Genomic DNA, 27,783 nt, shown 5'->3' with positions numbered 1-27,783 from the left:
CTGATCGCTGCAGCGGATTCCCGGATGTTCAATAGACCAGCGTATTCACACTCACTCCTTCAAAGTCAGCGCTCCCGTTAATTCACACGGGAGCTAGATCATGGCCTACTCACTAATGAACATGACGCAGTTTTTAATGTCAACAATTTTTGTCTCACTGTTTTTTGTGGAGATTTGTTGCGATAATGACACAGAGGAGGATGAGCACGCCAAACACACGTACACGGTGGAGATGTTTAATGATGCCGTGTCTACTGCTCCACACTTCGTCATGTTCTACGCGCCCTGGTAAAACCAAACAGTTTTCATTCATTATAAAATTAACGTGAAACAATTGAAATCAATGTCTGCGTGTTAGAACAGGAGCTGTAGTGATGTTTTAAATAACTTTGAACTCCATTAAGCTATAATGTAGAGGCATGCTCAGTCATTCTGCAATTCAGATTAGTTTTCTGATAAAGTGTGTGTGTAAAGTTTATCATGCATGCTCATCTGAAGACACAAAGCACAATGTTTAAATTGTTTTTAATCAGAAAATGATTTATTATAACGATGATGGACTTAACACCGGCATGTGAGTCTTCAGTGTACGTGGCAGAGCACGAACAGCCATAACTGCACTGCAGCACAATATAATCCTTCACGTCCTCTTCATTCTTTCTGGAGCACGACATCATGCAGGCAATGAACCGCATTTACTGTAACATGCAGGTTTTTTTTGCACTCCTTTAACTAGAATGTCAACCCTAAAATATGCAGCCCTGATAAAAAAAAGAAAAAAAAAAAAGAAAAAAAATCTTAAAACCAGCCTAAACTGGTTTGCTGGTCGACTGTACACCCAATCTGACCAGTTGAGCCCCCAAAAATGCCCTAAATCCTTCTTAAACCAGCAAACTGACCTGCAAGACCATGCTGGGATACGAGCTAAGCTCAGCAAACCAGCTTAGACTAGTTTAAGTGATGGTATTACCATGTTTTTCACATGGTAGCGTGGTAATACAATGGCTTTTTGGATGTTTAACTGTGGTAATTCCATGACATTAAGTACCTCAGATTGCCATGTATGTACCATGGTACATGAATACGGTAATCATCCAGTAGTGTGGAATATATCAAAGTACACAATGCTCATGTTTTTGTCCAGATCTATTAAATTATTCCAAAATATGGTACAAAAGCTGTTTACACACAACAATTACTTGAATTCACCTCTACTATGATGACTATGTTTTTAATTTCTGAGTTCAAAGTCATTTGGATATTTTTTGGGGCTTAAAGAAGGCTTAAAAATGTCATGTGGTGTAACCATCCAGAGACAGCAAAAAAATAAAAAATAAATAAAAATACACATTCTAAATTAAATTGAAATTCTTATATTAAAAAAAACATGTTGGCTTCAGTATTGCAGCATACTGACGAAAAACATCAAACAGAGAAGACCCCTTTACACCCTCAAGACTGAATATGAAGTAATATATATATATATATATATATATATATAATTATTATTATTTATTTTTTACTTCATACTCGTATATCAATATTTTGACATTTTTATGAAAGGTGAAATTTGTTCAGGTCAAGTGGTGTAGCTCTGAGAAAACTTGTTATTTGTTTCTCAAAAATTCCAACTTTTTAATTATTTTTTTTAAGCTTCTTTGAAATTAAGTTCCTCATGTATTTTAGTGCAAAGAATGTATTTTAAATACCTTTTACTCAATGGTTAAAGTACTTGACATTTTTTAAGTAATTCAATTTTTTAAATATTTGTGAAACCAACATGGACACAAAGATTAAATTTCTATGAACTTAAAAATAATTCTAATAATCACCTCTGACAATCTTCCCACCTGATTCCATCTCTGTACCATGGTAGTATCCATGTACATCTTTCTTTTTAAGGACTCTCATGCTATAGATCATGATTGTTTATTATATCCTATTATTGACTGAATGCATTCTAGCTTGAGTGATATTGCTTAATTGAATTGTATTTAATGATGAGAGAAATTCACTAAAGCAGATTCCTCTTTAGAGTAATCTTACATGACCAACAAACATACTTGACAAAACTTTTAGCTGCATTAGGACATATGTTTGGAAGTTAGGTGTGGTTATGACTCTGTAGTGAAAATTAAATAAGAGAAAATAGTAGTCTAATAAAAGTGTATCATTGTGTTTGTCTTGTGCAGGTGTGGTCACTGTCAGAGGCTACAAGGCACATGGAATGAGCTGGCTGAGAAATACAACGGTATGGAGTCTCCTCCAGTCTTTGTTGTGAAAGTTGACTGCACAAAAGACACAAAGTTCTGCTCCAGTGAACACGGCATCCGCGGATACCCCACGTAAGTATTTTTACTGCTTTGGTACTGTGTGTTTTTGTATCTTGTTTGAGGAATATGATGCATTTTAACAAGTTGTTCTCTTGTACAATAAGATTTTGCAATGTAGTTGCATGATAGTCATGTGCTTGCAGGGAAAAGTCAAAAGTGCACAGGAGTTACTCATTGACTGAGATTTAATGTTGCTTAAGTGTCTGAGCTGTCCTTTAACTTATTTTTACTCTGTTTGTGTGTTGTAGTCTAAAGCTGTTTAAGCCAGAGCATGAGGCAATGAAGTATCAGGGCCCCAGAGACCTGCAGTCACTGGAGACCTGGATGCTGAAAACCCTGCAGGAGGAGCCTGAGGTACGATCACAAAACTCGACAGAAATCAGAATTCTGGTTACTTGTTCTTACATATTCACTAATTCTCTTTCCCTGTTTCCACCATTCTTCCTCAGGAGCCTCAGAGTGAGCCTGAGCCACCCAAAGTCCCTGAACCCATTCAGGGCCTGTATGAACTCACAGCCACAAACTTCAAATCGCACATCTCTAAAGGTACTGGAACACAAGCAAACTCTCTATACACCTTTAAAAATGTACAAACCACTACGGCTGTCACAATACCTTAATCCAGTGGTTCTCTACTGGTGGGTTGCAGGTCTGTTCTGATAAGGTCACACACAACAAAACAATGCTAATGCAAATAATTAAATGGAATTAAACAATCATGTATAGTTAGGATAGCAAAATAAATGTTTATCAACTTTTAAAAGGGAGAATTATAAAACACTTCCCATATATTTTGTTGTTGATGTTAAAGGCTGTGCCATCCATCTATCCATCCATTTTCTATAGCTGCTTGTCCTATGTAGGGAGTGCTGGAGTCTGTCCCAGCCTATCCCATTTAGGCCGCAGGTAATCATAGACGTGCGAATAGTAGGGCTGAGTGATATGGCCAAAAGTATGATCACGATTTTCTTTTTCATATTGTTCGATATTTATCACGATATACGTTCACAATTTGCACATGCAAATGTTTTTGAATTTCCAAGTTGGCAGAAGAAAAGAAAAAAATTCCTAATCAGATACCCAAGTATGGGGACATAGAGGCCCTTGTGACTGAGGAATGATACTGTATGGGATTTCAGGGGTGTCCGCTGAGAGAATATTTAGAAAATGTAAACGTATGAATGGACCATTTTTTTATTAAAGTGAGGGACTAGGCTACAAACAAGTAATTTTGATGTCATCCATTCCAGAGATGATGACATCTTATTCATTTCACAAAATTAGAACAGATTTATTAAACAGTTTATTAAAGGCTCGTAACATGCTGATTAATAAAGCAAAATTTTCAAGGAAAAAAAAACTTTATGGTCTAAAAAGCATTTTGGAACCACGTTGGCTTGTGCGACGCGTTATGTTTACACTCATTCGGGGGAAAAGAGGCAACACGTGCAGTACGGGACGGCATAAGTGAAGCGTGTTCGGTGCTAGAGAAAAATATTCAAGAATACTGTGCAGAGAGATCAGATCTGGTGTACACAGCACTGTTGTTTTGTCGCGCTGCCCACTAGAGACAATGAGAGGGCGCAACCATCATCATGATGCCTTGCGTGACTGCAGTAGCCTAATCGTTAGCAAGGCAGCTAATGTTAGTAACTTCATACAGTCGGAGAGATCCGAACTGCTTATGTTTTTAGCGACACACTCCTAATCATCTAGATGTAGAACACAGGCTAAATATCGAAAATTACTCAAAAGCTTATCATCGATATCATGGATTTTTTTTATTGCCATAAATACTGAGATCGTTTTATTGCCCAGGCCTTGCGGATAGGACAAATACAGCACGAGTGCGATATTGGTTTTATACAGTTTGTTGTAACAGTTTGACGAACACTTAAATAAGTTGGAAAAACCTAAGAAAATGCTCTTGTGTGTAGAACTTCACTATGGATTCAGGATCTGCCGTTGCTAGTCCAAAAGATGCACCCAAGCCTCTGTTACTAATTTGAAATCCAAACATTAGAACTAGTAACAACAGCTTGGTCTGATTCCAACAAGTTATTGGAGAAACAAGGACGTGTGTGTGAGAGAGTACACAAATGTTCATTAAAGTGTTATATTTTGTAAGTAATATCATTGTAAGCTTTTTTTTTTTTTTTTAAAGATTTTTTTTATTTTTATGGAATGGTATGCAAAAAATGTTCCTTCCCCCTGAAATATATCACTGTCTCTGTGTCAGCACTAGGGCCGTGGACACATTCTTTGATCAGCCAATCAGAAGACTTGTGCTTCCTGCCCGTCAATCATTTTGCACGTTCTCATTAGCCACTTTTCCACTGTCATGCCAGTGCGAGCCAGGGCTATCAAGTCCTCGAGGCTTGAGACCAAAATCATTCTGCGTTCCCACCATCAGGCCAATAGCCCCACAACGTTGCCCTAAAACCCGCCCTTAATACGCCGCCCTGGCGCCAACGTCACACACCCCGCCCATTTCATAAGCAAGAGGGAAACTCAGGCTGAGGTATCATGTTATCTAGTTATCTAGAATATCGAGTTTATATAGTTTGTAAACATTAGCTTTCTAGCAAGATAAATTAGCATTGACAACTCACAGACTGTAACTGCCATGGTGTCCCGAGTGGTCTCTCCACTAACAGCTGTAATTTTCCTGAACCTGTACCATTGTGCACTGGATACACAACCTGGCAAATTCGGCAAAACTCCACCATTGAAATTGACCCCACCTCAATCCCCAGTTGGCCTTCTTTGGCCCAAGGTTAATCGATGGGCCAAATGCCATTGGCCCTGAGAAAGTTGAATGGGTCATCTTTTGTGTCTCTCTCCTATACTTGCTACAGCACATACAACAGTAGTTGCAGTATTACAGCGTTATTACTAAAATAGGTAGTACTTATTGACTATACCACAAAACTGCAGTGGCACCGCTATAGTGTGTAGGGGTGTAACAGTTCTCGATTTAAAAAAAAACATACGATTAGCCACCAATGGTTCGGTAAGCATTTGCACTGCAGTTCATCTGAAGAAAACGATTTGGTGGATTTCATGGTGAGCTCTTGTACAGTGTAAATGCGTTTTCATTTTGTATATTTTTATAACAATGTCTTGTGCTGTTTAAATGTATTTAAATTCTTCATATTTTTATACTGGCCTTTAGCGGAGAGGTAAATCCCGCTGACTCTTGAGAAGTGAATATCTCTCTCTCTCTTTCCATGTTTCACGGGTACGGCTTGGGACCCATCTTTATGATGGTAGCCTGTGAAAGGAACAGTGGCACGCTCCTTCCCTCCGTAGTGCTAGGGTCATCTCCTTGGGCAAGAGAGAACAACCCTCAAGCCCCCCCGCTAGGGTTACAGCAAAAAGTTTTTTTCCATCACTCTTGTAAAGACCTGGAGTAAAATAGATCCATATCCCATTTCTGTTATAAGAAATAAGGAAAAGGACGACTCGTTTGCCGTGAGTTGCGACCGTGTCAGTGGAGGAAGAGATCCTGGTCCCTGAGAAATGTGGTTTGCTGCGGCTTCCACTATTTCAGCACGGTACTTTGGCTCCTACTTCACCTAGGCGGGAGGTTGGAATGGCTCGATCCAATCAATCGGCTGGTCAAGACATGCCCTGGGTATACTCTGTGATAGCTGAACATCAGATATTTCTCAGATTCCCAGTAGGCGTTGGCTAAGGGTCAGTCAAGTAATTTGAGCAACTTGTTGCTCATTTTGCTTGAGTATATCATCCCTGTATCCCTGATGCATAATCTGCTGGAGATCCGTGGTGCTGTGCATCCCTTACTTTTGGGTTCCAAGGTGGGTGGGGAGCAGAGATGACGAAACTAAAAACCAAAACATGGCTACAAAACACCTCAAAAAAACGTTTCTTGGACCTGGATACCGACAATACCTCAGAAAATAGAGGTGCTCTTGTGCCGAGTAATGATGACTGGCCAAAATTCATTGTTATACAAAAAGGTATTGCAGGAGTAGCGGGAACAGTAAAGGAAGTGAAAAAACTACGATCTGGACAGATTCTTGTGGAATGCAGTAAAAAGGCCAATGCTGAAACTCTACTACATGCCAGCATGTTAGCTGGAGTTCAAATAAAGACATCTCCTCATCCAACTTTGAACTACAGTAAAGGAGTAATCCGAACTAGAGAGTTGGATGATGTGGATGAAGAAATAACGCATGAGCTCAAGACCCAAGGAGTAATGAACGTCACAAGAATAATAATCAAGAGAGAAGAGCGAACGATTAAAACTGGTACGTACATCTTCACCTTTAATAAACCGCTAATCCCAGATAAACTTTGAATTGGATACTTAAGTGTTCAATTCATTTTAAGGTTTTAGGAAAAATGAACCTTAAACACCTCATTTAACTTATTTAACTATTTTAATAACTAAACCTGGTTCCTGCCATGAATATAGCCATAGATGCTGGCATGGTGTAAAAAATGAAAGAAACAAACAAACAAACTTTCCATGTTTCACATGATTAGCTGTTTGCAGCAAACTTTGCTCATTCATGTGCATGTGCGCATGAACTAATCTTAAATTCAGGATCAAAGCCTGAGTTGACAAAGAAAGTTGAGCAGCATCATGGTATCAAATAAGCCTGATTGGTTTGAGTTTGTTTAACAAGCTTAATGTTATAGGCTCCTGGTGAAATTGTACAAACAACATCCAGGTTGCTGAGCCAAACCAAACAAATTTACAGTTTACTAGGGCACAGGGCAGAAAAACTAAATTCAAATTGTTAATGTCAGCACGTTTTTGAATTGATGTCATTTCCTTATTCCACAAGAGGATGCCATACAGCGGCGTGTTATATTATTGCAAAGAACCTTCCTTGCGGTTAAAAAAAGCATTCCATTTTGAACTAATGTGCATAAAATAAAAAATATCGGTTCATATTATCAAATGTTACGTTGAAAGTAAAAATGAGTAAAAAACGTTTTATTGGGGGAAAACGTTTCAATACGCAGTTTTATGTTAACGTTGCATACCACAGTGTTTTGTGCCACAATGCACACATTCAAAATTCTTATACGCAGTTTTAGCATTTGAATGTGCATTTTTATCTTAAATTCAACAAAAATTCAAATTTAAATATAACAGCCTTAATAGGCCAGTATTTCATAAGTCATTTACACCTCATGCACGGCTTTGAAAGATGAAGACACTTGCTTTTCTACACTTATTTTGTTGATCTTTCATGAAGTTTTTAATTTGGCTTCTATTATTCCCATAGTGTTCACTTTACGACAGTTTCTTGGGCCTCTGAGGTGAATTATGGTGTTGGATGTAGTAACATGACAAATTCAGCTCTTGACTTACTCTGTATGTTACATGTGTCATCTGTTCTTTAAATAATAATAATTGGTGTTTGGAGCAGAGGCAGGAAATGGCATGCGCTGACTTCAACAGAGATGTTTATGGGTCCACTTTCAGATATTGTAGCATAATATGTAAATGATGTTGCATAACCCTCAAGCTCTTCAAATCCATTTATCCACCTCTTTTTTTACTTAAATTTATTTAAGATTTATGGATTTGTTACCATTGTGCTCCTCTTCACACATAAAGGAGTCTGGTCAATGCAATAAAATGCATTTAAAGAACACATCTAACAATTTGATATAATCTGGATTGTTTATGACGCCAAGCAGAATATTTTGTCCCTCATGGGTCACTTAACTGTGGTTTTAACTGTGTATTTGTCCTCTGCAGGTTCTCATTTTGTGAAGTTCTTCGCGCCATGGTGTGGTCACTGCAAAGCCATGGCTTCTACATGGGAGCATCTCGCCACCATCTTTGAACATTCAGACAATGTCAAGATCAGCAAGGTGAGAGAGAGAGAGCATCATTCCTTTTAGTTGTTGAATTCTTTGTCAGATGTTATGGTTTATTTTCTACATTTTGATCATTTTCTGTGTTGTATGAAAATAGGCTTCTGCTTTGTGATTGGTTGATTGTTAAAGGTGGATTGTACGCAGCATTATGAGGTGTGTTCAGATAATCAGGTGCGCGGTTACCCTACACTACTGTTCTTCACTGATGGACAGAAGGTAAGAACGTCTTTAAATGATAGCGTATTTCATTTCTTGTAGGCTACTTTTTATGTTTATAGTTGTATAATTATATCATCATGATGAAAAGACAATGACTTAATACAATACAATTCCCTTGGATGAAAGTGGTGCAGAAATTATACACTGTCAATTAGACAATAATATAAATTAAATCCATATTGACAATTAGAATTGCTATTATACCAAGGTGGTTGAATGCTTGATTAGTATTTTTTTTTTATAGACGTTCTAATGCGTGCAATTATTTTTCAGTAAACCAATGGCAATGAAGTAGTTCCAGGTCTTGACCTCATAATGGGTCCATATCACTTCGCCAAATTATTTCAGTTATTACAAAGAGCTGTTCAGGATACCACTGCAAAATAACTCATTAAAACAAAGACATTGGTTAAGTACATCAGATAAAAATGACAATGTCTATAATATCCAAAATTTATTTCAATTTCGGTTGCCAAAACAAGATATCTTAAGTGGCAGTTTAATAAGATACCTACCTTTTGGAGCTGCCTTCGCTTCGGATGTGTGCCTATGATGTCTTAAATTGTTGCCTTAAAGTGCTGCCTCGGGAGGCAGTTCACTAAGTTTTGTAACAGATCCATAGCTTGTATTACCATAGTTTTAATTTTCATGCATTACTATGGTTTTACTACAAATTATGGTTCAAATCAAATCACTTTTATTGTCACACAAACATGTACACAAGTGCAATGGTGTGTGAAATTCTTGGGTGCAGTTCCGAGCAACATAGTCGTGACAGTGATGAGACATATACCAATTTACAATAAACATCAGATTAATAATCTAATATACACATAATTACACACAACACAATATAAAAATAATAACATACAATGTACATTATACAATACACGCAATATAGAATACACATTATACAATAAAAATAGTATATATAGTATATATAAAATATACAGTAGGTTGTATTGTACTGTATTGTCATTGCTGTCGGTTGATAGTCAGTTGCCAGTGTGTTGTTAAGAGAATGTAATTTATGACAGTATGAGATATAAGATTAATAAAGTGCAGTGCTGATGTATATTGATTGTGAGAGATCAAGAGTTCAAAAGTCTGATTGATTGGGGGAAGAAGCTGTCATGAAGTCGGCTGGTGCGGGTCCTGATGCTGCGATACCGCCTACCTGATTGTAGCAGTGAGAGCAGCCCATGGCTTGGGTGGCTGGAGTCTCTGATGATCCTCCGAGCTTTTTTCACACACCTCCTGGTATATATGTCCTGGAGGGAGGGAAGCTCACCTCTGATGATGTGTCTGGCAGTTCGCACCACCCTTTGCAGTGCTTTGCGGTTGTGGGCGGTGCTATTGCCGTACCAGGCGGAGATGCAGCCAGTCAGGATGCTCTCTACAGTGCTGGTGTATAAAATATGGTTACTGTTGTAAAACTATGATAAATTATGTGGTTACTATGGTTTTACCATAGCTGAACTGTGGTTACTGTAGTAAAACCATCGTAAATTTTCATAAATGATGATTTAAGCTATTGCAAGGGAAGGTAAAACTATTGCGAGGTAATGCAAAAATATTTTAGAAAATAAATTCCCTTCCTGTCCTCCTAAGGGGATCCTTAAAAAATATTGTTGAACGCACCGTGGTGTAGTGTTGTTTGGTGTTATTTTTAAGAGTCTTGATGTATGATTTATTGGTAAACCTGATATTTAAGAACTGATAACTAACTAAATTGAAAAATATCTGGAAAAATTTGGATTTGGAAAAAATATCAGATAAACTAACTATCTCTTAACAAACGCAATCAGATAATTGTCAAAGGAAATATTACACCTCTAACAGTAGCAATAATCTGTGCACATGCTGTGTTTTCCAGGTGGATCAGTACAGAGGCAAACGTGATCTGGACTCATTTAAAGAGTTTGTGGATAATCTTGTGAAAGCTTTAGCATCTAAAGATGAACCAGTAGCAGAGGAGGACCACACTCATGACATCCCACCCAGTGCTGAGCCTGACAAACAAGAGGTCTGTCTGACAAACAAGAGTTTTTGCGCAATACAGGCTTTGTTTGCGGAACTCATTTCAAATTTGAAGAGGATACTAAAGCAATAAGCCACTCGAGTCTGTTAGTAACAGTAATTTTACCACAGGTAAGGGCACAACGGAATTTTTTTTTATGTTTGATATAACCTCTTTAATAGTTTAAAGGTGTTTTGGAAAAAGAGATGTGGTAACCGTTTAATAGAGGATAATTTTAAGAGATTGGAAAATGAGATATACCGATGATGAACTTGCTCTTGAACAATGTTCAGATTTTGTGCTCTAAGGAAACTAATATAAGGCAAATGAGATGTATTTAAAGTTTAGCAGGATATGATCACCTGTGACCATTCTCAAGGGTTCATTCTTTGAGCTGTCCTGATGTGTTACACTTATATTTTGCTACACAATTGACTAATTAATACAGAGTAATTAGCATGTTAACATTATAGTTAAAATTATTGTGTAGGAAGTTTGTTGCCTCTAAAACAGTTTTTCTTGTTCCCCTCAGTCCAGTGTTCTGGTGCTAACCGAGAGCAACTTCGATGAGACTGTTGCCAAAGGTTTCAGCTTCATCAAGTTTTATGCCCCCTGGTAAGTGTTGGGAGGATCTCTTTTTACATTTCTGCTGTCAATCTATCAAGGGTCAGGCTCCGTGGTGGCTCTGAGTGCTGTATCAAATATTGATATATTAACAGTGATTTTGTTAGTGATATAAAATTAAGTAAAATTTATATTGCAGTGGTCCTAATGTGCTTTTAATTTGGCCAGTTAAGTTTCCTAAAAACCTTTTAAACACATTTTTAACAAAGACAGTAAAGGAATGTTCCTGGTTCAATTCAAGTCAAGCTCAACTGACAGCATTTGTGACATTACCAAGGAAAATTGACTCGTCCCTCGTTTTTTAAAAACAAGCAATAATTGTGGTTAAAGGCGCTTGGTAAATGAAAGTGAATGGGGCTATTCTTAAATATCTTAAATGGTATAACAAAAGTCTTAATTATCATTCAAAGAGGTCTTACATTTAGGGACAGAAAACAGGAATTTTGATATGGCCAAATGTAATTATTAAACTGGAAAAGGCTGCGATTTAATTAAATAAATCTATAGTCTGTATGCGCTCCACGCTTTAACTCTACGCACTGTTGCACATTTCCATGCACGCAGGGAGCTCATGATACAGTGTTTCCAGCAGTTTCAGGGTGGTTCAAAATCTGTTAATTACTGCTTATTTTTGTTTTATGACTGTGTTTATTTTACAGTGTGTATAAAGTAATAAGTTGTAGATGTTTATAAGAGTGCATATTTTATTTCCCTTATCTGTTTTTGCGATCAACTGGGAGTACAGACATTTCAAAATAAGAGTCCCTAGTGTATTTTTGGCTTGTTGATAGTTATAAGTCCGTTTGCACCAAATCTCTTTTTTTTTGTGTGGGGGGGGGGGGGGGTGGGGGTTATTTGAAATTTGGTTTGTTGCCTCTGTGCCCATCACAGTAAAAAAAAAAAAAAAAAAAAAAGGTTAAAAAAAACATTAACACATTCAGTATATCCATTTTAAAAATTGCATGTAAGTTAACTCGTAAATTCTTATTCGTATGTGTTGATATATTGGTAGATAAAGCAATTTTAACATGGTCTGGTATGCACATACCATACTGATTTTATTTGTTCAAGTCTTAAAGGTCTTAAAAAGTCTTACATTTTAATTTGAAAATCTGTGCAGCATCCCTGTGTTCTATATGATAATAGGGTGTACCCTCATTACTTCGTCATGACAATGAAGTTGTAATATTGGATATAACTTTACACTGATAAAAGGTATATTCAGGTTAGTAAACAATTTTATCAAACAAATTGTTAACATTGTAATGTTACGTCTTCAGGGTTTTTCCTGGGTTAAATAGTCTTCGGTGGTGTCATCCACTTGCTCAAAGTTTATTATGTAATTGCAATTAAGTAATATAGAACTATTTGCATTTTTATTTTTACATTGGATACAAGTTTTTTATCTAAGCACCTGGAACCTTTTGAATTTTATTAAAAAAATAATAATTTATATATAGAGTACTGTGCAAAAGTCTTAGGCACATAAGATGTTTCACAAAAACATTTGTCTTAAGATGGTTATTTATATCTTCAGCTTTAGTGTGTCAATAGGAAACATACATTTTATACTCCCAAACATTTTGCAAATAGAAAAGATTAGAAAGAAGAACAGGGAACCCTGTAACAGATGGCACGACCCAAACAGCGCCCTACTGAACATCGGGTCAGTCTGGGATTACACGAAAAGACAGAAGTAATTGAGACAGCCTTAATAAATAAAAGAACTGTGGCGAATTCTCCAAGAAGCTTGGAACATCCTATCTGCCAACAACCAAGAAAAACTGTGTCCAGGTGTAAGTAGGAAAATTGGTGCTGTTCACACCAAATATTGATTTAGCTCTTTTTCTGTTTACTGGACTTTGTATGACATTAAGTGATAAATGAAAACTATTTGTCATTTTATTTTTTTTAAGAAATCATCAAAAAAAAAAATATATACAAAAATAATATATATATATATATATATATATATATATATATATATAGTCCAATAGAAAAAAGGGGTTAATTAAATTCAGTTTGATTTCACATAGGACCTTCAAAATATATATATACAGGTGCATCTCAATAAATTAGAATGTCATGGAAAAGTTCATTTATTTCAGTAATTCAACTCAAATTGTGAAACTCGTGTATTAAATAAATTCAATGCACACAGACTGAAGTAGTTTAAGTCTTTGGTTCTTTTAATTGTGATGATTTTGGCTCACATTTAACAAAAACCCACCAATTCACTATCTCAAAAAATTAGAATATGGTGACATGCCAATCAGCTAATCAACTCAAAACACCTGCAAAGGTTTCCTGAGCCTTCAAAATGGTCTCTCAGTTTGGTTCACTAGGCTACACAATCATGGGGAAGACTGCTGATCTGACAGTTGTCCAGAAGACAATCATTGACACCCTTCACAAGGAGGGTAAGCCACAAACATTCATTGCCAAAGAAGCTGGCTGTTCACAGAGTGCTGTATCCAAGCATGTTAACAGAAAGTTGAGTGGAAGCAAAAAGTGTGGAAGAAAAAGATGCACAACCAACCGAGAGAACCGCAGCCTTATGATTGTCAAGCAAAATCGATTCAAGATTTGGGTGAACTTCACAAGGAATGGACTGAGGCTGGGGTCAAGGCATCAAGAGCCACCACACACAGACATGTCAAGGAATTTGGCTACAGTTGTCGTATTCCTCTTGTTAAGCCACTGTCATCTTGGGGTGCAATGTCATCTGCTGGTGTTGGTCCATTGTGTTTTTTGAAAACCAAAGTCACTGCACCCGTTTACCAAGAAATTTTGGAGCACTTCATGCTTCCTTCTGCTGACCAGCTTTTTAAAGATGCTGATTTCATTTTCCAGCAGGATTTGGCACCTGCCCACACTGCCAAAAGCACCAAAAGTTGGTTAAATGACCATGGTGTTGGTGTGCTTGACTGGCCAGCAAACTCACCAGACCTGAACCCCATAGAGAATCTATGGGGTATTGTCAAGAGGAAAATGAGAAACAAGAGACCAAAAAATGCAGATGAGCTGAAGGCCACTGTCAAAGAAACCTGGGCTTCCATACCACCTCAGCAGTGCCACAAACTGATCACCTCCATGCCACGCCGAATTGAGGCAGTAATTAAAGCAAAAGGAGCCCCTACCAAGTATTGAGTACATATACAGTAAATGAACATACTTTCCAGAAGGCCAACAATTCACTAAAAATGTTTTTTTTATTGGTCTTATGATGTATTCTAATTTTTTGAGATGGTGAATTGGTGGGTTTTTGTTAAATGTGAGCCAAAATCATCACAATTAAAAGAACCAAAGACTTAAACTACTTCAGTCTGTGTGCATTGAATTTATTTAATACACGAGTTTCACAATTTGAGTTGAATTACTGAAATAAATGAACTTTTCCACGACATTCTAATTTATTGAGATGCACCTGTATATATATAATTTTTTTTTTTTTTTTTTTTTTTTTTTTTTTGAAGGTCCTATGTGAAATCAAACTGAATTTAATTAACCCCTTTTTTCTATTGGACTAGTTATAATAATTAAACTCATGAGTAGACCACTTTGAGGAGTTGGGACTGTGTTGGTGAAAATGTTTCTTTCCTACTCCATAACAGATATTATTTTCCTTTCATCAAGCTCTTAATTTAATTAACCTTTAAGAATATCTAAAGGCAAAAATGTCAGTTGTAACCAGAACGTTCCCTTTCAAGACGGTCACTTTTACGCAGAATCAGTAGCTGACACTATGGGAAAACGTGTACCATTATGCTGTGCTACTGATTCACACACTCAAGGCAATACCAACTTGCTATTAGGGTAGTTAAAAGACATTGACAAAGTCTCCCCTTCATATTGAACAAAAGGAAAAGAGAGAAACTCAATAACCATGCATGGTTAGAAAATATAACAATGCTATACTGGGTAGTGAAACACTGTACAGAAATTCCCATCCACACCACATTGGGGAAATGAGTTGAGAAAGGTCAATGACCGACAATATGGAGTAATGCCACTAGCCAAAAAGGTAGTAGAACGTGAAAACTAGGGCTGTCATTGACACATGCAATTAATAAAAATTTAACGTGTTCAATTTTCTTAATTGAGATTAACAAATTTACTGTTAATTCAACATAAACACTGGTCCGCCCAGAATCATTGCACTGACGCACACATCACAAACAGACGCACAACTGCGCCAGAGCCCTTCTACCAAGATGAGCCTACAAGCTCAGCATAAAACAGCATAATGCGGTGGTCCCATAGACGTTCTATAGGCGGTAATGTTGTAATACGCAAGTTGATATCTCACGATAGAACTGCGTATGAGGTTATATCAGTAAATAAAAGAATCTCTAACAGCACTTCCCTGTCAGTGATAAAATGTTGGAAAAGGAGATCTTGGCAGTATTTGATGCACTAAACAAGACAACATGGGACTTCTGATAGAAATCAATTATTTTTCAGCCTATGAAAGGCATATTTTAATTACCACAGAAGCACACCAAATCTTAACTATCTCAAACGCAGAATGAGACTTGTTTGTTTGCAAGTGCTTTTCATGTTGAGTTCAAAGAGGTGCTTGACGCTGGTGTTGACGCTCTGACGTGAATCATGAATGCAGCTTCACAGTTGCTGTAACAAAGCGGATAGCTACAGACTACTGGCAGATTAATATTGTTGAGCATGAGAGTTTAAGGGACTTATTGCCCATTGCAATGAATATGCAACCTATGTGGGGACTAGTTCTTTCAATTAGTCAAACTCCCACTTAGACTTTGGGGAAACGTTTAATGTTACTTAAATAGGTGATATTTTAGTGCATTTCTGTCTTTATATTGTGGAAGGCTTTAATATGTTTTATTTATATAGCACCTTTCCAAATGCTCAAGGTCACTTTACAATCAGTGTACATTCAATTCTAACAAAAAATTACAAGGGTATAGGGGTAAAATTTTTTAAAGCATTATATAGCTACATATTGTTTTGTTTTCTTTCCTAAGATGGAAATAAAGTAATTTTGACAAGAAAAGTATATTTAGTGTAAAATTTAAGCACTTTTAAAATCTGCTATTAATTGAGATTATCTACAAAAAATTATGCGATTTAATCGTGATTAAAAAAAAAATTAAGCTTGTGCCCCGACTTAAAGGTTGTATTAAACGTGCTTACTAACAATAAATAGGACAAAATCATCTTTTAAAAATACCTCTAAATTACATTCACTGAATTAAAGGGGAAAAGAAATTCACTGCAAAAAATCCTATTATCAAGTGTTTGTCTTTTCCATTTAAAATGGTCAAAATCCTTAAAATAAGATACATTTACTTGAGAAGCAACATATACAATATTTAGACTTTCTTTGTATCTTTTTCTCCCCTTTTCTCCCCAATTTGGAATGCCCAATTCCCAAAAGTCCTTGTGGTGGTGTAGTGACTCGCCTCAATCCGGATGCCGGAGGACGAATCTCAGTTGCCTCCGCGTCTGAGACCATCAGTCCACGCATCTTATCATGTGACTTGTTGAGCGCGTGTGGAGGCTTCACGCTATTCTCTGCGGCATCCACGCACAACTCACCACGTGCCACACCGAGAGTGAGAACCACATTATAGTGACCACAAGGAGGTTACCCCATTTCGCGAACCATCACGTTATAATCTAGCTGCGTTGTGCGCACTCGAGGGATGAGCATCCCCGCAACAGTGTGCCTCGGACGGGTGCAGTTTCAATCTCTTCCCCCTTAGATTGGGACATTCGCGCAACTCATAGAAGAGGTGCTGACTACACAGAGTAATGCCAGTTTCGGAATTTGTATTTATTTACATGATCTGCTTTTGTATCATTTGAACTTTTAATAAAGCTATAACGCATTAAATATAACTGTATTTAAGATGTAACACCAGGGTGTTTCCTTTAAAGAGCTCCGGCTCCACTTATTCCATGTGTCTGTATTTACTATATTTTGTATTTATGTATTATAATTCCCTCATACTTTGCGATTTACACAACTGTTCAAAAGTTTAGGGTCACTTACTTATTCTTTATTTCACATTTTAGAATAATAGTAAAGTCATTACAACTATGGAATAAAAGAAATGGAACTATGGGAATCATGTTGTGACAAAAAAAATCCTAAATAAATCAAAACTGTGTTATATTTTAGCATCTTCAAAGTGGCCACACTTTGCCTAGAATTTGCAGAAATGTACTCTTGGCATTTTCTCAACCACCTTCTTGAGGTATCACCCTGGGATGCTTTTTAAACAGTATTGGAGTTCCCATCTATGTGCTGGGCACTTAGTGGCTGCTTTTCTTAACTATTCGCTCCAAGTCATCCATTTCAAAAAATCTTTTTTTTTTTTTTCTTTTTTTTTTATAATTTTTTTTTATAATTTTAGTTTTGTAATTAAATATGTTGGCACAATTATATTTTTGTCTACAAAACTAATTTCATACATTTAAGCATACGCCTTCAGATCAAAAGAAACATTTCAGGCAAGTGACCCCAAACTTTTGAACGGTAGTGTACATCACCTGAAGTGGTTTGGAAAGTTTAGAGTGCATCTGGACTGCGAGATGTTTTCTTCCTCAGGCGTGAGCTGCAGTTCTGCTCTCGCATGTCATCATTAGAGTTACATATGATCTCATGTTACGGTAAATGAGATCAAACAACTATTTGACAACGAAAATTGTCACATTTTTTGACTATGTTGTTGATAACATTGACTAATTGTTTCAGCCCTGCTTTTGACAAGTCGGGTCTGAATTGAGATGCCCAACACGTTTGACTAAAGCCAAGACAAGTAACAGCGTGATCTTCAGTAAGACTACGCACAAGCTTACTGCATCAGTTGGCTTAAACGGGGAACCCTTAAGGTTATTCAGTACAAGCGCTAAGTCCCAGACCGGGACCTTTGTGGGATGAAAGGGTCTCACTCCTCGCAAGAATTTAATGACCAATGAATGTTTGCTCAGACAAACCACCCAAAGAAGCCTGGCCTGTCACTATAGCAGCAACATACACTATGAGCATGGATGGATTGAGTCCTTTCAAGAAGTGAAGCATCATATGCAGTAGCCAATGCAAGCAAAGCAAAAACTTGCCACTTAAAGGCATATAATACACCAATCAGCCACAACATTTAAACCACCTGCCTAATATTGTGTAGGTTCCCCTCGTGCCACCAAAACAGCAACAGCAACAACCTGCATTTCATTCTGAGATACTATTCTTCTCAACACACTTGTACATAGTGGTTATCTGAGTTACCGTAGACTTTGTCTGTTCGAACAATCTGGCCATTCTCTGTTGACCTCATCAAGGCGTTTACATCAGCAGAACTACCCCTCACTGGATGTTTTTTTGTTTTTGGCACCATTCATAGTAAATTCTAGAGACTGTTGTGCGTGAAAATCCTAGGAGATCAGCAGTTACAGAAATACTCAAACCAGCCCATCTGGCACCAACAATCATGCCACGGTCCAAATCATTGAGATCATATTTTTTTTTTCCCCCATTCTAATGGTTGATGTGAACACTAACTGAAGCTCCTGACCCGTATCTGCATGATTATATGCACTGCACTGCTACCACACATGATTGGCTGATTAGATAATCGCATGGATGATTGTTTGTGCCAGATGGGCTGGTTTGAGTATTTCTGTAACTGTTGTGTGAGAAAATCCCAGGAGATCAGCAGTCTCTAAAATTTACTCGGAATGGTCCCAAAAACAAAAAACATCCTGTGAGGGGCAGTTCTGCTTATGGAAATGCCTTGTTTTTTTTTTTTCTCCCCAATTCTCTCTAAGTCCTCGTGGTGGCATAGTGATTCGCCTCAATCCTGGTGGCGGAGGACGAATCTCAGTTGCCTCCGTGTCTGAGACTGTCAAAATGCACATCTTATCACGTGGCTTGTTGAGCGCGTTACCGTGGAGACATAGCGCATGTTGAGGCTTCACGCTATTCTCCACGGCATCCACGCACAACTCGCCACATGCCCCACCGAGAGCGAACCACATTATAGTGACCACGAGGAGGTTGCCCCATGTGACTCTACCCTCCCTAGCAACCGAACCAATTTGGTTGCTTAGGAGACCTGGCTGGAGTCACTTGGCACGCCCTGGATTTGAACTCGTGACTCCAGGGGTGGTAGTCAGCGTCAGTACTCACTGAACTACCCAGGCCCTGGAAATGTCTTGTTGATAAGAAAGGGCAACAGAGAAAGGCCAGACTGGTTCGAACTGACAAAGTGAATGGTAACTCCTATAACCGCTCTGTACAACTGTGGTGAGAAGAATAGCATCTCGGAATGCTATTCTGAGATGTGGGTTGACACTGTTTTGGCGGCACGAGGGGGGACCTACACAGTGTTAGGCAGGTGGTTTTAATGTTGTGGCTGATCGGTGTATACTGTCGAGCACTGGCTGCGACAATCCATCTGTTTCAGACATGTTTCACGGTTGCCCTGTCTTCCTTGGTGTAGCAAACAAACAGGAAGGGATGCGTACTTGCATTTTGCTGGTCATTTGTGAGCTAGGGCGTCCAAGCCTGGTTGAGCCTGAGTCATGGAGTACCAGATGCGTCAGGGCATGGTTTCCAGGGTGGCAAACAGATCCACCTCGACCCAGTATGGTCACCAAAATGAGTCTCATTCCCATGAAGGAAACTTGCCAACTGGGCACCAACACACTCTTTGCACAATTGACTTTGATACCCAAACACTCAAAATGTGTTAGCAACATGTCCCTGTGCTCGTATGCTTGTGCCTCTGTCTGCGCTAAAAGAAACCAGTCATCTAGGTAATTAAAAACATGGATGCTGCTTAGCCTCAGTGGAGCAAGCGCCGCATGGGCACATTTTGTGAATGTGCGAGGAGCTAGGGACAAGCTGAAGAGCAGGACTTTGAACTGGTATGCAGTTCCCTCGAAGGCAAATTTCAAGAATGGCCTGTGGCGAAGGGCTATTTGCAGAATAAAGTGTGCATCTTTAAGGCCGATTGACACAAACCAGTCCAAAGGACTGGCATGAGACAAAATCTGTTGAGTTACCATCTTGAAGGGAAACTGTGAGTGTCCAGTTCAAGCGTCGAAGTTGTACAGAGGACTAAACACCCTTGAATCGAGGCGGTCGCCTCTCAAACTGAAGCACGTAGCTGCTCGACTGTGCTCTGTACCTAGCTAGAAACCCCCGACATTGGGCATAGGGTTTCATCGGTGATTATCAACACGATGCGTGCTGCCGCCTACCCCCGGGGGCGGTTGCCCTGTGCAACTTGGAGCTGGTGGGCCTCTTGCAACCACAATGTTGTCTGTCATTTTCACTGGGGTGTGGCAGTCTTCTTGCATGGTGATAATGGCAGTACAACAGTTGCAAGAATCATATTCTCGTTGCCGGCATACAATGGCAGGGAAAGCAAGAGCACTATCCTCAGAACGTGGAAGAGCCCACTCTGCAGGCATATGCAACAATGTCTTATTTTTGCCTTCTGACACATCAATAAAAGTAAATACGGGCATCAAAGTGACTTCCAGTACAGCTGGTTCCCGGCTCATCAACGCCGGGGAAGCAAGAGGGATGCTAGGCAACATGGAGTCCCCTTAAATCTCAGTGTTGTGACATTGCAGTCTCCTGGCAAGATGTTAACAACCGTTAAAACAGGGCAAAACCATCCTGTGGTACAGAGATGTCACGCTCCCATTCCTGGCTTACTACGGCAGGAAATCAAGAAGCAAATTATTAACAAATGTAGTAAGGGGTGTCACGTCCATATGCTTGCCAATTTCCTGGGCTGAGACCTTGCTGGCTGGAGCACCAATTTGTGGCGCAGCGCATTTAACAAGCGTCACAAAGGCGGTAATGCCAGAGACCTGGACTCTTACTGAATAGGGAGAACGTCAAGTCATAATAAGCTGTTTGTGTAGCTCTGAAAAGACAGATGTCACACATTAAAGGCCCTTTTTGTTTTTTTTCACTGAAAGACACACACAATACAACACTACACCATCCCAAACACGGAAGTGTTAAAAGGATATGCTGTTTGTCGGAGCACAAGCAGGGAGGTAGAAATAATCCACTCACTGTTAAGGTGTGCAGTTTCAGTGACGAAGCGAATATTTGGGTGTTCAGAGCACGAGAGATGAATTTGCTACCCTGAAGAGAAAAATTCTGATAATTTGGCGCTGTGCTCCGTTTTATTTGCCCGCGATGTCAGGACGTCAGGGGTGGAGAGTCAAGCACCATCTGCCAGTAGATTGCCATGATTCTAAAGGGCTTTAGAGATGGGAGGTGTTTCCCATAGCATCAGCTACTGATGTGTAATTTGAAACCTTTATTTTGGCGCATATCACAGTGTTGTTTCCTGATTTTCTCATCAGTACACTTTAGCATGTCGGGGCTGTCGAGCCGTTTGAGGTTTGACATGCTCCATAGTGCTTTGAACCAGAAAATTCTCAGGAAAAATTCAAATGGGCTGCATAAGTTTGTGGTCTGCGTTGCGTTATCGAAGGAAGCCCTGTGACTTGCGGAAGTGATCCATTCTGCGCAATCTTAGGAGCGTACTTATCGAGAGAAGCCTGGTTGATTCAATTGTTCAGTAGGATAAAGCAGAGCAGATCATTGCGCGAGTGGTTCTGTGATGGCTTGCGCCACACTTGCTTGAAAACCAGGCTTCATTCGTGCCTCGCAAATCAGATGAGAAGTGGCGAACACGAGATAAATGTAAAAAAAAAAAAGTTAAATGCAGGAGATACCCTTGTCTTTTGAATATACTTTTAAAACCGTGAGCTTTTTGAAGTTTATGGACTGGCCCCATTCACACGTCACTTTTTTTTTTTTTTTTTCTCCCTTTTAATAAATGAGGGACCAGTCAAAATTATTTTTAGTTGTAATCAAATTATGCCACAAATACTGTCAATTGATCTTAACTTGTATTGAACCCAGAACATTCCTTTAATATAGTTATACTTTGAAAAATCATCAAAATGCTGAAAAGTCTAATGTTATTTAGCTGCAGTATAGTGCCTTGCTTTACCCATTGGCCCCTTTGTTTCAACCAATACGCATGTGTATAAACACACGCACAGAGTCGGCTCCACTATCAGTTCCTCTGATCATCTTAAGCACTTCCTCAATGTCTGATCAAAAGAGCTGACAGTCCCTGATTGGCTGAGCTGTTCCTGTGTTGAGTGACTCAAGTGATGTGTGTTTGTGTGTTTAAGGTGTGGTCACTGTAAGAATCTGGCCCCTACCTGGGAGGATCTATCCAAGAAAGAGTTTCCAGGTCTAACTGATGTGAAGATTGCTAAAGTGGACTGCACAGTGGAGAGAACACTCTGCAACAGATTCTCTGTGAGTCTAACACTGAACGTCTAATGTACAGTATATCTTTCAGGCTGTGTGCTGATAGGCAGCTGTGGTAGGAATTTAGTATTGGAAATTGTAGATGTTTGAGGGATTGGGGTCGAAATAACTTAATATAAGTGGTAGAGAGTGTCATTTTCTGAAATTAGAACATTGTTTAGCTCTACAAAGCATAATAAGCTGCCATACTGTCTACTGGCCACATAGGAAGTAACTACAGTCTGAATGATGGAAACACATCTAAATTAGGGCTTTAAATCGATTAATTATTTAAATGTAACCAGAGTGCTTGCAGTCACAGGACGTTCCTTGTCCGCATTCAAAACCGCAGAACTGTTACAGTATAAATATTACAGGGGATGCAATATTTGGTTCACGGCATCCAACTGTTTTATAAGCCTTTTTTTTTTTTTTTACTGTATTTATTAAGGTAGTGTCAGACAGAATCTGCAGACTGACTTCTGAAAAATGTTGTCCACAACACCTCACAAATAAACCTGTGGATTATGCATAATATCAGGAACATTACCCATAGCAGAGGATTTGATGTCTGACAGTGAACAAGCAATGTTTTGAAGGCTGTAGCAGCAGTGCATTAAAGGACTAAAGAATTAAAAATACGAAACTTCTCGGAGAGAAAACCTGTTTGCATGGAACTCAGCTAAAATGTAAATATTTGATTGTTCTTGTAGGTGCGTGGATACCCAACACTCCTGATGTTCCGGGCTGGGCAGCAGGGGGAGGAGCAAAATGGTGGGCGGGACTTAGAGAGCCTGCACAGTTTTGTGATGAAACAGGCCAGGGATGAGCTGTAGCTCCGTCCTCATTCTCCATCTTGCCACAAACCTACACTCATCAGTCTCCATATATCACATACTGTCAAACAGACTGCTCTTTTCTTTTTTTTCTCATATCTGCCGAGGTGAGGACAATCCATTCTGCTTATCACATTATGAAATATGAATGTACATGATTTCAATGTAACTTGTTCGATGGAAGACCAGTTGATGAAATCATCAGTAATTGACAGCCGTATTACTAGTACTTTAGATGTGTCCTTCCTCTAAGTAACAACTTGAGTATGGTGTAAAGAAAATGCCACCAAAGTTTTAGATCATTACATTAATTATGGTGCAAATTTTGAAAATGTAACTGTATACGAGGGATTTCAGCTTGCTTGCTTAAGATCCACTAAGAAAATACGACCTCAGGGAGACCATTGTGTACCATTTAAAGAGAACAACAACAACATGTATTTGCAGTCTCTTTTTTCATTATAATGTAAAATATTATATGATACACACTTTCAAACAGCACTGTTTCTACATGTGGTCTAGCCATTGCAATTTCAAACATGTTTGTTTGAAAAGACAAAAAATGCTTAAACCAGACAGAGGTGGTTTGCTGGTCTTAGCTGGTTTGGCCAACTCCTAACTTCCTCAGCCTGACCAGCTGACAAATGCCCATAACTCCTCAAAAGCCATCAAACCAGGCCATACTAACAAGCTTGGTAGCCAGCTCAGCAAGGACCACCGAATTACTAACCAATGTCTGGTTTAAGCTGTTTTTTGTTTTGTTTTTCCAGCAGGGAGGCCATTTGTTTAACTGTTCACATTGGTTTTCTCTTCTTCAAAAGCCTTTAGTTCTTATAAAGGTATATTAATGGGGTAGACATAGCATTTCAAACGTATCCCGTATTGTCATTATGTAATCCATGTTTTCTTTTCTCACCCCCCCAGCAATGCAGAATATACTATGTATTTGTTGTACAGAAGCAGTTTATTGAAATACAGTTTACTTAACATTTTCAATCATGGTAGTGAGCTTGCGAAAACTCAAATTATGGTACTGTAAAAGTTTCTTAAAATTGTTTATTCTGCAAATAGGGCTTTTATTTTGCCTATGAGGCATTTTTAATTTAAAATGGACATGTTTTCTTTTGATTAGAATTGCTTTTTTTTTTTTTGTGTTCAAATGATTCCACCATCTCAGTATTGCTGTGTTAACAGCTTTTGCATGCAGTTAATGATTTTAATACTACTTCTGACCTGATTAAAACACATTTTCTTATGGTGAAATTCTGACGCTAGCGGTGCCTGGTAATAATTTCTAAAGGAACACTGATAGTTCTTGTATATGTGATTGGGTGCTCTTGAATAGTAAAAATGATTTGAGATGTTTATTTTTCTCTCTTACTGGATCCAAAAGTCAAGGAAGGGAAAAGCAACCAGACAAACCACATATTCACTGAAGTCTTTATGAGGCACATTGTCAAGCCAACATCAGTGAAGGGGGGGGGGGGACATTTTTTTGTGATAGGGGTACACACACTGCCCAGGGGTTTTTGTACAAAAAGGCACATTTCATAATAAAATGTCTTTTTCCAAAAATAGATGTTTTAATTTTTCTGTTACTCTTATGTCTTTGTGGTATATGGTTCATAAAAGGTGCAATAAATAAACTGTAAAATGTACAAGTATTTACATACAGATGTCTAAACATGACAGACATTTAAACAGCAGTTTACCAGAGGTATGTGAAAAAATTAGGAATGAGAATTGTAGTAATTTAAAAATTCTTGTTCAAAAACAGTTTTAATTCAGTAATTTTGTGGACAGTGAAATGAATTGAGGACAATGTTTTGAAAATGGAATGAATGTTGTTCCTTATTGCATTAACTAAACTTTTGTCAAATTATGAGCTTATTTGAGATGTCAGTGGTCTGCCATCTTGAAAGAACATAAATTAGAAGTGAATTGAATTGTACGATTCTTTAAAGGTGCACTCAGTAACTTTTGTCTTTGTGTCATCTTGGACTTACACTGACACCTAGTGGCTTGGATGCAGCATAATTTAAAATCAATAGTTTTCAGTTTCAGATGCCATTACAGAAATTTAGTATTCAAAGTCAGCCATGATTACTTTAATCAATGAGTGAAAGTGTCAAATAACAGGACAGTTACTGAGATTAAGTGAGTAGTATTCAGCTGGTCATGTGATTCTAACATGGCAGCCCCCATGTGCGGACCCTCTCCATGTAGAATAAAACAGCTTTTATAAGGTTACTGATATGACTGGAGTCTTCGTTTTAATGTGAGTGTTCATGATTTCCTACATATGTATATTCATGTCTTTAGGAGTTGAACTTTATTGAGGAAAAAAGTTACTAAGTGCACCTTTGAAAAAAGAAAGAAAACAAATCCTGGTAAATACAACTTTACATTTATTGTCTCTAGCATCTAAACTCTCTCAATCTCAGTTTGGTTTACTGTATCTGTGAGGAATGTCATGTGAAAAGGTGTTCTTGCAAGAAATAAAAATTGAGGCGCTCCAAAATTGATAGTTGGTTCATGTGCCCATCCAACAGAAAAGGATGTGCACTGATTATCATGACCGCCCGTTTCCGCCACATGAAAACATAATTTTGAGATGATCAATTATGAGTAGTTAAATTATTAGATAAGTATCTCATACTTTTTCACTCAAATCATTAATTATAATTTTGACTCATAAATTTGATGTAATCTCATAATTTTTGTACTTATCTCAATTATGACTCTCTTTTTATCTCATAATTATGATTTACCAAATCACTTTTTTTTTTTCAATGTGGAGTAAATTAGCTTCCATAGATGACAGGATTGCCAGCTGTCCTTTATTTTAGCACCATGACGCTTGAGGGACGGTCAGCGAAACTATCCATATTGTGGCGGGCACAGCACTTGAGGGGGATTTCCTTCTTGTATTGAAGTGCTCAAAATGCTCAAGTGTCCCATATTATCATGGCGAAAAGTTGACACCTCTATTTTCCATCCACATCAGTGGAAGAATACAGACGTTCCAAAACCGTTAACAGAAACAAGCATCATAAAAATGATTTGGTTTCAGTATGTTACCAATACATGGCTCTCAATTTCTAACCCTAGAGATAATGCTGACTATAAAACAGGGCAAAGTAAAATATATCTTCAATGTTTTGTACCATTTAAAATGCTCACAGTGAAAAAAAGGAAATTTATAGTGTCATAGTAAAAGTTTTACCAAATTACAAACAATAAATATTGGCATAAGATAGTTGGGAAATGTACAGCCCTTCTGAGGACCATAGTGCAGAATACGGTTTTGTCGCTGAAAAACAGGAAATTATCCGTAGCATATCTTGTCTTGTAGGAGGTTTTGGATTTAAGCCATCCAAGGTGCAGGTGCAGATGGGAAACTATAGATCTGTGGTGTCGGACAGCATCAAATGCACTTTCTGTCTTCAGAACACCAACATAATGGATCCGTTCTTTGGGCTCTGTTAAAGTGTGTAACCACTCGCTCTGACTCACGAATGCAAACCACAGCTAGTGCAGAGCAAATATTGAGAAACTCAAAATAATTGGATTTTGTTGAGACCTAAAATAGTCTTGTAGGTTCAAGTGAGTTTAGGGATGACTGAAAATACACAAAACGGGAGAAAATTTGTCTCACACTCTGACTTCTGTGCATCAAGACATACTATTTTGACAGTTTCCAATGTTACATTTTCAGGAATAGTTCTCTAAAAATGAAAATTCTGTCGTCATTTACTCACCCTCATGTCATTAGGAACCTTTATGCTGTTATTTTTCTGTGGAACTCAAAAGGAGAATGTTTGTATCATTTTCTATACAAAGTTCATGGTGACCACATCTGTCAAACTACAAATAGCACAAAAAGCTCAGAAAAAATAACGTATGAAATTAAACAGAAGATGGTAAATAAATAATGACAGATTTTTCCTTTTGGTTGCACTGTTCCTTTAAGATTTGGTTAGTCAAATACAATATTAAATACAGACAGAATTTTAGCACATAATTTACATTTCTCTGTGTGATTTGGCATTAGGTTTATGTTCTGTTTATAGGTTCATCTGTACATCCTCAAGGCACTTTAAAGGATTTTAAATGTTTTCTTATGTGAACTGGCCGTGTGTGTGAAGATGAGTAAAAGCAGCACGTTTATCTATTCTCTCTCAAACATACTTGTTTGTTCATAAACACTTATGTCTTTAAAATTAGTGTTTCTCACACACATATATTTAGTCTCTCTGCAGTGCAGTGGTTGGGCGGGTGGTACACAGCTCTCGTGTCACTGACAGCCGCAAGCACGCACCACCATGTTCTTGTATTTCTTTAGAATGACGTTGGAGTTGTCATCGTAATAGAGTACAGAGATGGCGTGCAGTTTGGTGGGTGCGCAGCACGGCTTCGGGACGTTCTCTGGATTCATCAGGTGGACCTGACAAGAAGAGCGAGATACAGTAACATAATTCAAATAGTGCAATAAGCCACAAGAGGCCTCACACCATGCCATACCCTTGTAAAATCATTGTAATGCACAGC

At 38.2% G+C, this 27,783-nt stretch overlaps 2 protein-coding genes across 3 annotated transcripts in view; one reads left to right on the top strand and one right to left on the bottom strand.

The window, feature by feature from the left end:
- Positions 1-27,509, top strand: LOC127431859 (thioredoxin domain-containing protein 5-like). 2 transcript variants are annotated; one of them, XM_051682471.1, is made up of 10 exons: positions 1-288; positions 2,193-2,345; positions 2,582-2,687; positions 2,783-2,879; positions 8,077-8,192; positions 8,328-8,414; positions 10,294-10,443; positions 10,970-11,052; positions 22,276-22,405; positions 23,110-26,992. In XM_051682471.1, exons 1-10 carry the CDS (start codon positions 101-103, stop codon positions 23,230-23,232), a joined length of 1,233 nt encoding a protein of 410 aa, XP_051538431.1. In that variant the 5' UTR covers positions 1-100; the 3' UTR covers positions 23,233-26,992. The 2 variants fall into 2 exon arrangements, with proteins under 2 accessions (XP_051538431.1, XP_051538432.1); XM_051682472.1 differs by lacking the exons at positions 1-288; positions 2,193-2,345; positions 2,582-2,687; positions 2,783-2,879 and adding an exon at positions 5,034-6,607 and having other exon boundaries at positions 23,110-27,509.
- Positions 24,325-27,783, bottom strand: part of LOC127431857 (bone morphogenetic protein 6-like) — a 95,071-nt gene continuing 91,612 nt past the window's right edge. Inside the window, exon 7 of the mRNA XM_051682470.1 lies at positions 24,325-27,679. Coding sequence (XP_051538430.1) covers positions 27,530-27,679 — 150 coding nt within the window. The 3' untranslated portion in view covers positions 24,325-27,529. The remainder of the gene's footprint in view (positions 27,680-27,783) is intronic.

This window comes from Myxocyprinus asiaticus, chromosome 41 (genome assembly GCF_019703515.2).
Source record: "Myxocyprinus asiaticus isolate MX2 ecotype Aquarium Trade chromosome 41, UBuf_Myxa_2, whole genome shotgun sequence".
NCBI classification, from domain to species: Eukaryota; Metazoa; Chordata; class Actinopteri; order Cypriniformes; family Catostomidae; genus Myxocyprinus; species Myxocyprinus asiaticus.
The sequence above is the reverse complement of the archived record's forward strand: the minus strand, read 5'-3'. Positions and strand labels throughout refer to the sequence as shown.